General features: G+C 34.8%; 1 protein-coding gene across 1 annotated transcript; it reads left to right on the top strand.

Moving 5' to 3' along the window:
* Nucleotides 1-674: 674 nt before the first annotated feature.
* Nucleotides 675-2827, top strand: LOC142610780 ((21S)-21-acetoxyl-apo-melianone synthase SDR-like). The gene is made up of 2 exons (XM_075782717.1): nucleotides 675-810; nucleotides 1879-2827. Exons 1-2 carry the CDS (start codon nucleotides 791-793, stop codon nucleotides 2666-2668), a joined length of 810 nt encoding a protein of 269 aa, XP_075638832.1. The 5' UTR covers nucleotides 675-790; the 3' UTR covers nucleotides 2669-2827.
* The last annotated feature ends 9588 nt before the right edge of the window (nucleotides 2828-12415 follow it).

The following is a 12415-nucleotide window of genomic DNA, read 5'->3' as shown; positions in this document are numbered from 1 at the left end:
TTGGAAATACTAGAAAGTGCAAACCAATTGAGTTACTAAATCCTTTCTATTTTAAAGGTTTGCTTGGAAAGGAGGGAGAGGAGGAGAATAATAGATAATTTTTTTTTTTTCTATCCTACCATTCCCTTCTCCTCCTCTTCTCTAACCTTATCCTTCACTTCTTCTTTCCTCTCTTTCCATCTGTTCTTAGCTAAACATATAGGGTTAGACTTTTATTCTTATAGAAAAATCTACAAGTATAAACCGGAGAATATAATTTCCAAATAGCAAAAAAGTCAATAGCTGAAACTTTTGGTTCGTAACCAGATAAGGTAGAGGAATGTCTAAGAACATTTCAAAGTTTTGCTCATTAGTTAAATTATAAAAAAAAATGTTAATTCTATCTCCTGGTAAAGCTGGGCGTTGAATATAAGAAGAAGAAGAAGAAGAAGTAATTGTGTTCAAACTTTTTGAACGAATCATATCAAATATATTTTTTTATATGTTGTCTTTGACGTAGTAGTTTTTCTTACTTTTCTTTTTCCTAGAATAATAATAATAGTACTTGCTACGCCCTAAAATTCAGTTAGTTTATAATATATCCTTGACCATGAACCATTCAGGCATTCACATTACATATTAATTTGTTTATGTTTCATATTCTGACTAACATATGTAAGCGATTATTTTTATTGGATATATTGTGATCTCCACCCTATAAATGCCTAAACATAAAGGAACATCAGAACCACTTCAAAGTCCTAATTAATCATTTTACTCCATTTCCTTCTGGACACAGCTTGTGGTGAAGATGAACGGTACTTACAAAAGGTAATATGCTAATTATGCCGCTCTTTAATTACAACACATAGAGGTTTCAATCACGCAGGACTGCTTCTGTAATAAGCAAAATTGATGCCCATCCTTGATGTTCGGGGGGGAATTGTATTCACTTTCATAAGCTTTTAGTACAAATGTTAATTTTTTTTGTGGCAAATAAAAATTTAGAATAGTAACATTATGAGTCCGTTTGGATAAAACTTATTGCTGAAAACTAAAAACGCTGTAGCAAAATAATTTTTTAATGTGTGAATAGTATTGTGAGTCTCATTTTTAATATATTTTTTTTTCTGAATAAAGTGTTTGTGAGTCCCATAAACAGTACATGAACAGTATTGAATAGTAATATACAGTGCCATTTGTCGGTTAAAAGCTGAAAATCCTGAAAAAAAAAAAAAAAAAAAAAAAGGTGAAAAGGAGCTGAAAAGGGTTGAAAAGTCAACATATGCGGCTACTGTTCATGCTACACTAGCATGAACAGTAACATCTATCCCTGACGCGTGTAGCAGCAGAGAAGGAAAAAAAAAAAAAAGGAAGAAAACGTGAAAATGCTAGACGCAGCAAATTTAATCTGTATCCAAACGGATACTATATTTTGATTATATTTTGCATTTTTTAGGTGTCTAGCCTCTGTTTATAAGCATCGTGTGAGAAGAGAACGATGCTAAAACTATTAGTACAAATTTAACTACATAAAGTCTACTGACTATCTTGACAATTAATGAATGAGATTGGTGGAATTTAAAAGTATAATAAATAATTTTTCACAATAACAACAAAGTCTTAGTCCAAAATTTTGAAGTCGGCTATAAATCCTCAATGGATTAGTTAGAATTGGCCATGTATATAATTTTGCTCTATTTTATTCTATTTTTGTATCTAAAATTTTACTTTTTGTTAGTACCTTAATTGATACGTCACTACTAAAATGATTTTTAGTTTTCCTCTACCTTTTTCAATCCCTCAACTTGAATCAGCTCATTTTTTCAAACTATTAGTAACCAACCCTTAAATCCTATAATTTATTTGAATATTCAATTGATGGGCCTTGAATTTCAGGTTGGAGGGCAAGGTGGCCATTATCACCGGGGGTGCAAGTGGGATTGGAGCAAGTGCCGTGCGCATATTTCGTGAACAAGGTGCTAAAGTTGTGATAGCCGATATCCAAGATGAACTTGGCCAAGCCATTGCCAATAAGCTAGGTGAAGATGTTTGCTACATCCACTGTGATGTATCGAACGAAGACGATGTTATTAATCTTGTAGACACAACCATTGCCAAACATGGAAAGCTCGACATCATGTACAACAATGCAGGCGTCTTAGACCGTCCCTTTGGGAGCATTTTGGATACCACAAAGGCAGACCTTGACCGATGCATCGGGGTTAACTTGGGTGGTGCTTTCCTAGGAGCCAAACATGCAGCAAGAGTCATGGTACCCCAATGCAAGGGTGTCATACTATTTACTGCTAGTGCTTGTACATCAATTGCAGGACTTTCAACTCACTCTTATGCTGCTTCAAAATATGCAATATTGGGTCTAGCCAAGAACTTGGCATCGGAGCTTGGGCAGTATGGTATAAGAGTGAATTGTGTTTCACCTTATGCTGTGCTGACAGGCATGAATTCAAAGGGTCTGCATGAAGATGTTGTTTCAGCAGCAGAAGTTAGAGCAACCAAGATGGGTAATCTGCAGGGGCAAGTTCTTAAGCCAGAGGGTATTGCACGGGCTGCTCTCTACTTGGCTAGTGATGAGTCTGATTTTGTGAGTGGGCTCAACCTTGTGGTGGATGGTGGGTTCAGTGTGGTCAATCCAACCATGTTGAAGGCTCTTAAAATTGTTCCATAAAGATATTATTTTGGAGCTAAATTTATCCTTTTGAGTGCTGATTTCGTGGTGATGGGTTTTTCTTTTTCCTCTTTTTTTGGGGAACTGTTTTTTCTGCTATTATCCTAAATAAATATGTGATTGTATCTTATCAAAACCAAAATAAATGTGATTTTATAACTACCCAATAACCATGCTTCTGGAATTGGAGGAATAAATCATGAAAGGTGAATTTTACATATTTTACTAGGGTATGTTTGGATTGAGGGAATAGTAGAGAAGAGTAGCATAGAGTTCATCGAAAATAGACTAATTTTTGACAAACTTTACTCTATTCTCTCTCATTCCAAATGGATCATAGAGAGTTTAGATTTGATTTTCGCACATGGAAAAAAGAATCTTTTTATTATTACTTTTGCTACATTTACGGGTCCTACTACACTTTTTGGTACTATGCATGGGTCTCACAGTACTATTCAACTAACTTTTATTTTATTTACAGTATTTTTAACAAAAAAATTTTAGTTTCAACTAAACAAGTTATTCTCAAATGGACCCCCAACATAATTAAACTTTGGACAAAATTTGACAACAAACTTGGCTGTTGACTAAGGCTACTACTCCATTTAATTTTTTTTACTGGATGTGAATTTTAACAAATCCACCATTAGATTACATTTTCTACTTCTTCTTCTATCTTCCATTCAATAAGATCAATAGTCAAATGTTCAAATTTTGAGTTTTTGTAGTCTAAAATTATACTTAAAAATAATAATTTTATAGATTAAGTAGTAAATAACATTTGATTGATATGGAATTTGACATATGTTTTAAGAAAATAAAGAACATGCAATTCAATGGTTAGATTTTCAAAATATGTAATTTTATAATTTGTTTAGTGAGAATTGTAGTTTTAGGCTACGACTAAGTTTGCATCTAAATGTTATCCTTAAAATTTGGTCCTGGACCAAAAAAGAAAATTATATATAATTTTTATCAAATAAAAATGTTTTAACTCTTGCAACAAAAATTTCATCAACTTGACTTTAAATTTTTTATTAAGCCTAATTGAAATAAGTTTCAACATGATCCTTAGTTTTTATGTTTTTTTAGTTTTTCTCCATGTCTTATTTGTATTTATGTTTTCTTAGTTTTTCTCTATGTCCAATCAAGTATTTTGATAAATACTCTACAAATTTCCAAGTTTAAAAAATATTTTACTACTCAGTCCAATTCCAAGAGAGTAATTGTGTGTATATTTAAAAAACTATACACTTCAAAAACAAAAATTTATTACTTGAGTATTCTTTTTTCTTAGTTTCACACTTACTCCGAACCCTACTCCCTAAGTGTGTTACTATTCTTATTTATTCTATATTTTTTTATTCAATTGATATAACTTATATATAAATATAATAAGTTACCATTAATTTGATAAAAATGTATGATTAGTTATTTAATTCTATTTGTTTATGCATTCAATGATTGTTGTCTTAACGATCTTTAAACTGTTAATAATTTTTTAGACTATTGTACAATATAGTTGCATTGTATATAACGTGGAAGTTGTATGTACAAAAAAATAAAAAATAAAAAACAAGAATTAACCATCTTATTTTATACTCGTACCTACCCCCAACCAATAAATTCCTAACTCCGTCATTATTGACCCTCTAGAAAAAAATTCTAAAGCCACCACTGATTATGCCCTAACAAACAAAAAGGAAAACTCAAGAAAAATTTTATTGAACTATAATTTTGAAAGAACTGTAGTTTTCAACATTAATAATGAGTCTATCGTACATAAATTTCAAAAAACATTAAAAAAAAAAAAGCTCATAAAAAGAAATTGTAAAACTCTACATTTTCTGCTTTTTTTTTTTGGTCAATAAATAAAGTTCTTTTTTTTAATTGAATTTTGGATATATTTTAAGTTGAATAACGATCATTTTGAAAGAGATTTCTGAAGCCGTACATTTTGTCTAAGAACGAAGGAGACATGTAAAATGTGGCACGTATACAGTATATAAGCATGGCTAAGGAGACGTAATTATTACTCCCAACTACCGCAAAGTACAATATCAATTTGTCATGTAGGCAGTGTGCGCACGAGTCACGACTACTAAAAAGAGAGCCAAAATCAATTTCCTAAAACATTGGCCAGCTTCTTTTTTTTTTTTTTTCCTTCGGTTAACAGGACTTGCATTAAACAACAATCAAGTTACAGGAGGTAGGGTATTGGCAACCCGCCTTAAGTACAAACCATTAATATCCGAGTTAACAAAACAAACAAATTCAAGGGAAGGGGGTTCAAAGAAGTTAACAAAATCTATTTGTTGAGTGCAGCCCCTCTTCGCAAGCCCATTTGCACATCGATTTGCTTCCCTAAAAATGTGATCCACCTTGACTTGACGAAACCTGCTTAGGAGGCACCTGCAATCATTCAAGAGGGAGGAGTAAGCTCCTAAAGCATTTAAGGCAGCATTCACAAGGTCAACAACAATCTTGGCATCAAGTTCTACTTCAAGACAACTTATTCCCATCTGTAAGGCCGTCAAAAGCCCATCCCTCAAGGCCCAAAATTCAGCTATAATGCTTGTAGCGAGACCTATGTTACGAGCAAAGCCTTTTAACCACTTTCCATGGTGGTCTCTGATTACCCCGCCTCCCCCTGCTCTATCTGGGTTTCCTAAAGCAGCCCCATTAGTATTAAGCTTGTACCATCCTTCTCTAGGCTTCTTCCATCTCACTTGAACTGACACTTAAAACTAAAGGACTTCTCAACACAGTAGAAATATTCCATAGATTGTTTAATGTAGTTAGTGTGGAGGTTAGAATTTAGGGTGGTATTTTCGAACACCACACCATTCCTATGTTTCCATAGGCACCATACTGCAAAGTTGAACAAGGTTCTCCACGGTTGTCCATGAGCCATAATCTGTGGATCACATAAACAGTTTCTTTCTAACCAGCCAAACAAATAAAGGTTGAAGGAAGTTAAAAGGGTATTGGGAACTTTAAGATTCCTCCAAAATCATAACATGAGGAAAAAAGCCACCAAAATCATTATAAATGCTAGATATATAACCTCAATCTCACCTCAATTATGACATCCAACAAAATCTCGAAGAGTCCTAATATATATATATATATATATATATATATATATATATATATATATATATATATATATATTTTTTTTTTTTTTTTTATTTGAGAAAAAGTCCCTATATAAGAGTTAAGTCTAAGAAATGGGTATGTAAAACAATTGATTGTTAATGTGATCTTATTCCACCAATAATGCAGCAAAACTATGGGCAATAAGGGAGGGTCTACGTCTAGCTTGGGGATTGGTAAAGGTGTGAATGTGATAGTGGGGTTACACTTTCACTAATCACAACTTGTCACGTAGTAAGTTATGGCACAAAATTGTGCCAATTTCAGTGATCTAAGCATTACTCTTTAAATATTGATTAATCTCTTGATTTATCTTGGCTAACTTCTTTTGACGTAGTGGCCCCACCTCTAACACCTTTTATTCTTGATTGTAAGAGCATTCGCATCAGTTCGGCTAATTTTTTCTGTCTATTTTACATTAAGAACCTACTTTTTCTATTTTACACTACTACTTTTTCAAAACACCCACATCAATTTATCTATTTTAGAATCTATTCTACTTAAATAATTCTTTTATAATAATAATAATAATAATAATTATTATTATTATTATTATTATTATTATTATTATTATTATTATTATTAATACCTATCTACTTCATTTATACATTTTTCTCTCTCTCATCTGAAGTCTGAACTGTCTCTCTCTCTCTCTCTCTTTCAAATATCAATTCCAAGTCTCTTAGTCCTCCCTCAATTCACTTCCTCTCTCATATCCCAAACTCATACACTCACACAGTGGTAGATCCGATGGCAGCAATAGTGGAAGATCTGGTGGCAGTAGATTAGGTAGTAGCAGATCCGGCTCTGTTGGGCTTTTCACGTGGGTTTTCCGTTGAGTTTGGTTTGGGATGGATTTTAGTGTGTTTCTGTTGATTTTGAGTTGGGTTTTCTAATTGCTTGTGTTGATTTTGGTTTAATTTTCTGTTGATTTTGGGTCAACTTTGTGGTCGATTATCAACTGTTCAAATAATTTGAGTTGGTGTTGGTTGGGTGGTGCTAGGTAACGGTGTTTGGTGCTGGTGCTAGGTCGGTGTTTGGTGCTGGTGCTAGGTTGGTGATTGGGTGGTTATTTTCTTCTTCCTTCTTCTTATTCTGCTACTAGGTTTTTGTAGGCGTTGGGGAAGATGTTCTGCTGCTAGGTTGTTGTAGACGTAGAGGAAGAGAAGTAGTTTGATAGAGGAGAGATAAAAAAATAATAAAGTATTATCATACAAGACTACAATAACTGTGTATATTTACATAGTTTTTGTAGTAAATTTGGATATTTGTAAAGGTTTGCAAGCACTGATGTAGGTGTTTTTTTAGGTAAAATGTGTAAAACTAACCTTTTTTTCCTATTTCCTAAGGCCTGATACGGTTGCTCTAAGATTCTAATGGAGTAAGAATGGACCATTGGGCTACATCATATTTTCTGTGAGGCTAATGGAGTGGCTAACAACCTGGCTGGGCACTAGCATTGGGGGGTGTAAAACCCCCGAAGTGGCTATTTTACATCCTTTGTGCCCCAAAACATGCCACATTCAGGGTTGTAAATCCAAAAAAATATACAACCCAACTACAATAAGTTGCTTAATTTACAACCTACTGTTCACTTGGATGTAAACATAAAAGACATTATTTTATTCACTCATCTCTCTCTCTCTCTCTCTAGAGGTTGCTAGTAAGGCATTATTTTATAATATTTTATGGTGTAGTTATATTATTTTATTGTGTTGTATGAAAAAATAAAAATTGGAATGTTGCGTGTATTGTAAAGTGGGATAGTATAATAAATAAAGTAACTATTTGGGTCATAAAATAGTAACTTTTATACAACCCCAAATGCTAGTGCTCGTCAAGAGGAAGGAGCACACTATAAGAACTGCTATCCAAAGTTTTGTATAATCCAACTATGGTGGGCCTTTTTGTGTTTTGGGCTGGATCATTCCTGCTGTACTATGGCCTGTGATTCTAGGGTAGGAGAGTCAGAACTAGCCTAACAGAAAAACACCTTAGGCCAGCTTGTGCGCAAGTTGGGCCCTCCTTATGCTGATGCGTCCTAGCAGGAAGCTATAACGTATTGCGTGCTCACAGTAGGAAAGACTATTGCAAATGTTATAGCAGGAAACACAATATGGCATGATAACTAAAATATTTTCTACTAATAACAATAATACATAAATAACTCCACGAAGGAGGATATCACATTACGAGTGACAAGGCCATGACAAAGAGAAATTAATAGTAAGATAACAAGTTAGTCATTGATCAACAAAAACAAGAAAAAAGGGGATTCTTCTGCTAAAGGAATGAGCTTGGCTCTTTAGCAGATACAAGTCCAAAAAGGGAACCAATGTTCAATGTGGGTAACCTTAGAAGGGGGCTCCTGTCGTAAAAGTTATACACTTTGGAAAAATGACCTAAATGGCTTAATCTTAGATTCTTAATTCATTAGAGAGTGGGCTATTGAGAGGGAGAGAAGTGGGTAGCCTATTGATGCATGTTTTTACTCCTATCAGTCATGTTTTTCCATTTCTTTTGGTTTTTTGTGTTCTTTCTTTCTTTCATTTTTTGTTTTCTCTATTTTGTTTTCTTTCTTTCTATCCTTCTATTTTTTTCTGTTTACCGTTTCTCCCCCAATATCACTATGCACATCTATGGAATTTTATATTACCTAACGTGACAGGATTTACCATTTTTATCCCTTAACCACTTTTGGCTTGTTATGGATATCTTTATAGGACTGCCCACTAGTATGCCGGTTGCCTAGCCACCACCACTACACTGTGTTGACTATGCCACACCTCATTCCTAGACAAAAATGGTTTTGTTTTTGCCTCTTATCTCCCTTAATACTCTCATTCGGATAAGGGTTATACATCTCCCTTACCAACCTCTATAGTATGCATTTAGTGATTCCAGCTCATGTTTACTCCTTTTGGCTGAGATGCCATCCCAGCAAGACATTTCTCCCAAAATACCTTGAGCGGGAACCCTAAAATAGGCTCCCTCTTCTCCCCACCGCTTGACCACACCCTCTCATCCTACACACTCGTGACCCACCTCCAATATATTGACTGGGTACAAGTAGGTGGTGCCTAAGCCTTGCATGCATGCTCCACTTCCGTTTGAGTCCATTGTTTTTCTGGCTTTCACGCGTTTGTCATTGCCTCCAGGTTTATCTGATTCGGCTATACATTCTGATGTCTATTTAACTCTTACAGCGCGAAAGGCACATAGACCTTTAGGCTTCATTCTCTACGTCCTATCTCCTTTTTGGACTAGGTATTGCTTGGGTATGGGCTCTCTTCCTTTTACTCGACTTATGTCCCCTTTTATCTTGTGTTCATGGCCTAGCTGGTGCTCCTGCCATGCCACTGCACTACTCCTGCTATGATATCACTTGTGCTTTTACCTTATTGTTATCTCTAGGCTTACAGGGTGAAGCACCTGCCATGTTAATTTCTTGCATTATCCCTTCTTTTGGACTTTACTGCCTAGCATTCTTGTTAGGCCAACCCATTCCATCCTTTGGGCTTCCTTGGCCCACTTTATTCCTTGGGCTTCCTCGGCCCATTTCATTTTTCCTTAAAAAAGTCAGTAATACTAATAGATACCCTATTTCCAAAAGTTTGTCTCGAGAATTGGTAGATGCAATAATATCTATTGGGATATGAGTCCAAAGAGTCTAGCGCCACAACAAGTGGCACAAATTTTGCAACGAGTCGTACAAATTTTGATTGAGTGTTTATTATATAGATTTGGGTAGGGGGGGGGGGCTTTGAAAATTTGGATGTTGTGGGCAGAGCTTTGTTTGGTGGCAACATGTGTCAGGTTAGGGGCATCGTTGGATTGCATCATTCGTACAATCCATGAGAAACGGTAACGTTGATAAATTAAATGATGAAATTCATCATTTCTTAACCACTTAAACTTTTGGAACAATTAGTAATTTGATATGGTACAAAGTAGAAGGTATTGAGTTCGATCATTGTGTTTACTCTACCACCCATTTAAAATATTAAAATCTCACATATTAGGTCACACTTATTAAAGGGGAGTTTGAACCCACATGTAAGAGAGTGTTAAAATTATGGTTAAATAATTAAATTCACCATTTTCTAATGACATAAACTTTTAAGACAACTGTCAAAAGTATTGTGGCTCAATTGTTTGATATTAATTTTGTCTTTTCACCTTTTGTGTTTTAGGATCTTTTTTTTAAAAAAAAAATTTTAATTTTAATCTTTAAAAAAATGCTTTTGTGTTTTGGATAGAGTGGGGCCTTAAGATAGTTTCAACTTATGGCGATTGCTTACGATGATCACTTTTTATCATCAGACTATGACATCAATTAGTTTTTTTTTTTTTGTAGGTGGGGATCAAATCCTAGATTTTTTATTCGACAATAAAAAACTTTACTAGCTGAGCCAACTGAAAGTCTAGAATCCTCCACAAAAATTTACCTAAGTGTATATGTATGTGAAATCCTACTCTAACATAATCGTGCATATATGTGTGAAACTTCCTCCTAAATACTTAAACCCGACCCTTACCCCCTCACCCTACAAGAACTTATGCTTATAAAATGACCATCATGTCAAAAATGCATGCTAGTAATAAAACTTAAAATTATGTTAGAAGAGGAAGGAGCACACATATATTGTACCCAGTGTTGTTTATAATTACCTTTATTGCCAAAGGGGAAAAAATTGATAACGGAAGATATCATCCTTCGTCACTTTTTTTGTTTTCACTGCAATTAAAATATAAATGAAAAAAAAAATAGCAAATTTTATACATAAGACATTCAAGTAAAGCTATAAAAAAGAGTTGTATGCATAATTTAAACAAATTAATAAATATTTGTGAATTCAAACAATATGTTTTAGGGTTGTTCTATGGTACCCTCAATTTTTTAGGGGTACCGTACCCACCCAAATCTTGACCCTCAATTGTAATAGTTTTAATCCTGACCATGTATTAATTTTAGTGAATACCAATTACCGGTAGAGCAAGTTTCCATATAATAGCAAAAGCAAAACCTAAAAAAAACCAAAATAAATCTGTTTCTCTCTCGCGTATACTCAATTCTAGGGCCAAAATTGGAAATTAACATTAATTTTCAAACAATATAATTAGTAGGCACTGTTACAAAACTATATTTTTTTACTAACATCTCGAGTCTTTTAGACTTGATTTTGGGCCTAAAAATCGAGTTTTTGAGGGTCAATTTTTATGGTCTAATCTCGTCTGATGTGGCATTTTTTTCACGTAGCGTCTACCTGGAAATCGAGTTTCTAAGACTTGATTTATAAGCCAAAAAAATTTATATCATTCATACTCCAACAAAAACACTATATTAGACCAATTTTCAGACAAAATCCAAATAAATAAAAAAAATACCCACAGATGACCCAAACCCCAGCTTTCAAATCCAAATCAAAAATAAAAAATCACCAAATCTTTGTCACCTAAAAAAAAAACCCAATCTCTAAACCAACCAACACCTGAAGGAGAAGGAGAACGATTGGTGGTGTTTCTGGTGTGATTAGTTACTTGTGGTAGTTGCAAAGGTCATGGGTCTCGTTCCCTTATTACTAAGAAAACTCTCCTCCATGGCTGTGGAGCACCAAAGCTAGCGTCCGTAGCACCCGATCGAAGCCTTCAGTGAGGAACTAGCAGCAACAGTGGTGAGGAAAAGCTCGAAAATTCCTAGACAACTGTTTGGCGCATTTTCAAACACAATGCGCTGCGTGGGTCTGGCGTGGTGGTGCGGTGGTGGTGTGGTCTGGCTAGATCGGGTTCCAGGTCGCTCGGTGCGGAGTGGACCTACGAGTGCTGGTACTAGGCTTGTGGAATTGATGATCTGAGTCCAGAGAAGGGAAACTCATCGCGAATGTCACCGGCAGTTGCGGCTTGCCCGTGATCTTCATCTTCGCCCATTTAGTGAGAGAGAGAGAGAGAGAGAAGGTGTTTGAGTTTGTGTGTGTGACAGTGAAGAACAAGAACTCAACTGGTTTTTTTTTTTTCGTATCCTCTGTTTGTGGCTTCTGGCTTGTAGGATAAATCAAGTTTTTACTATCTAGATATAAATTGAGTCTCTAAGACTCGATTTCCAGGTAGATGCCACGTGGAAAAAGTGTCAACTCAGACCTGATCAGAACATGAAAATCGACCCTCAAAGACTCGATTTTTAGGCCCAAAATCGACTCTTTTAGACTCAAGATGTTAGTAAAAAATATAGTTTTGTAACAGTGTCTACTAATTATATTGTTTAGAAATTAATGTTAATTTTCAATTTTGGCCTAATTCTAGGGGCGAACCAAGCTTTGTGTCCATCAATCTCCTTCTCGCATACCGTGGATTTACTAGCTGGTAAAGGTAAGGATCAAAACTAAACGCTAATTTCCAAATGATCAGTTTGGCTACATATCACTCCTCTCTCTATTTGATTTTGAGATCGTCAAATATGGGTAATCGGTATGACCGTTTATAAAATTATTGGGATATGTTCTTTAGGGATTCTTCTTCTTAAGCTCTTTTTTGATATCTTTGGTTCTCCTTGAAATAGGTTGAGCTTTGCGATGATGATGAGTTTCTTGTTCT

This window comes from Castanea sativa, chromosome 9 (genome assembly GCF_040712315.1).
Source record: "Castanea sativa cultivar Marrone di Chiusa Pesio chromosome 9, ASM4071231v1".
NCBI lineage: Eukaryota > Viridiplantae > Streptophyta > Magnoliopsida > Fagales > Fagaceae > Castanea > Castanea sativa.
Note: the sequence above shows the minus strand (reverse complement) of the source record. Positions and strands in the feature narration are given on the sequence as shown.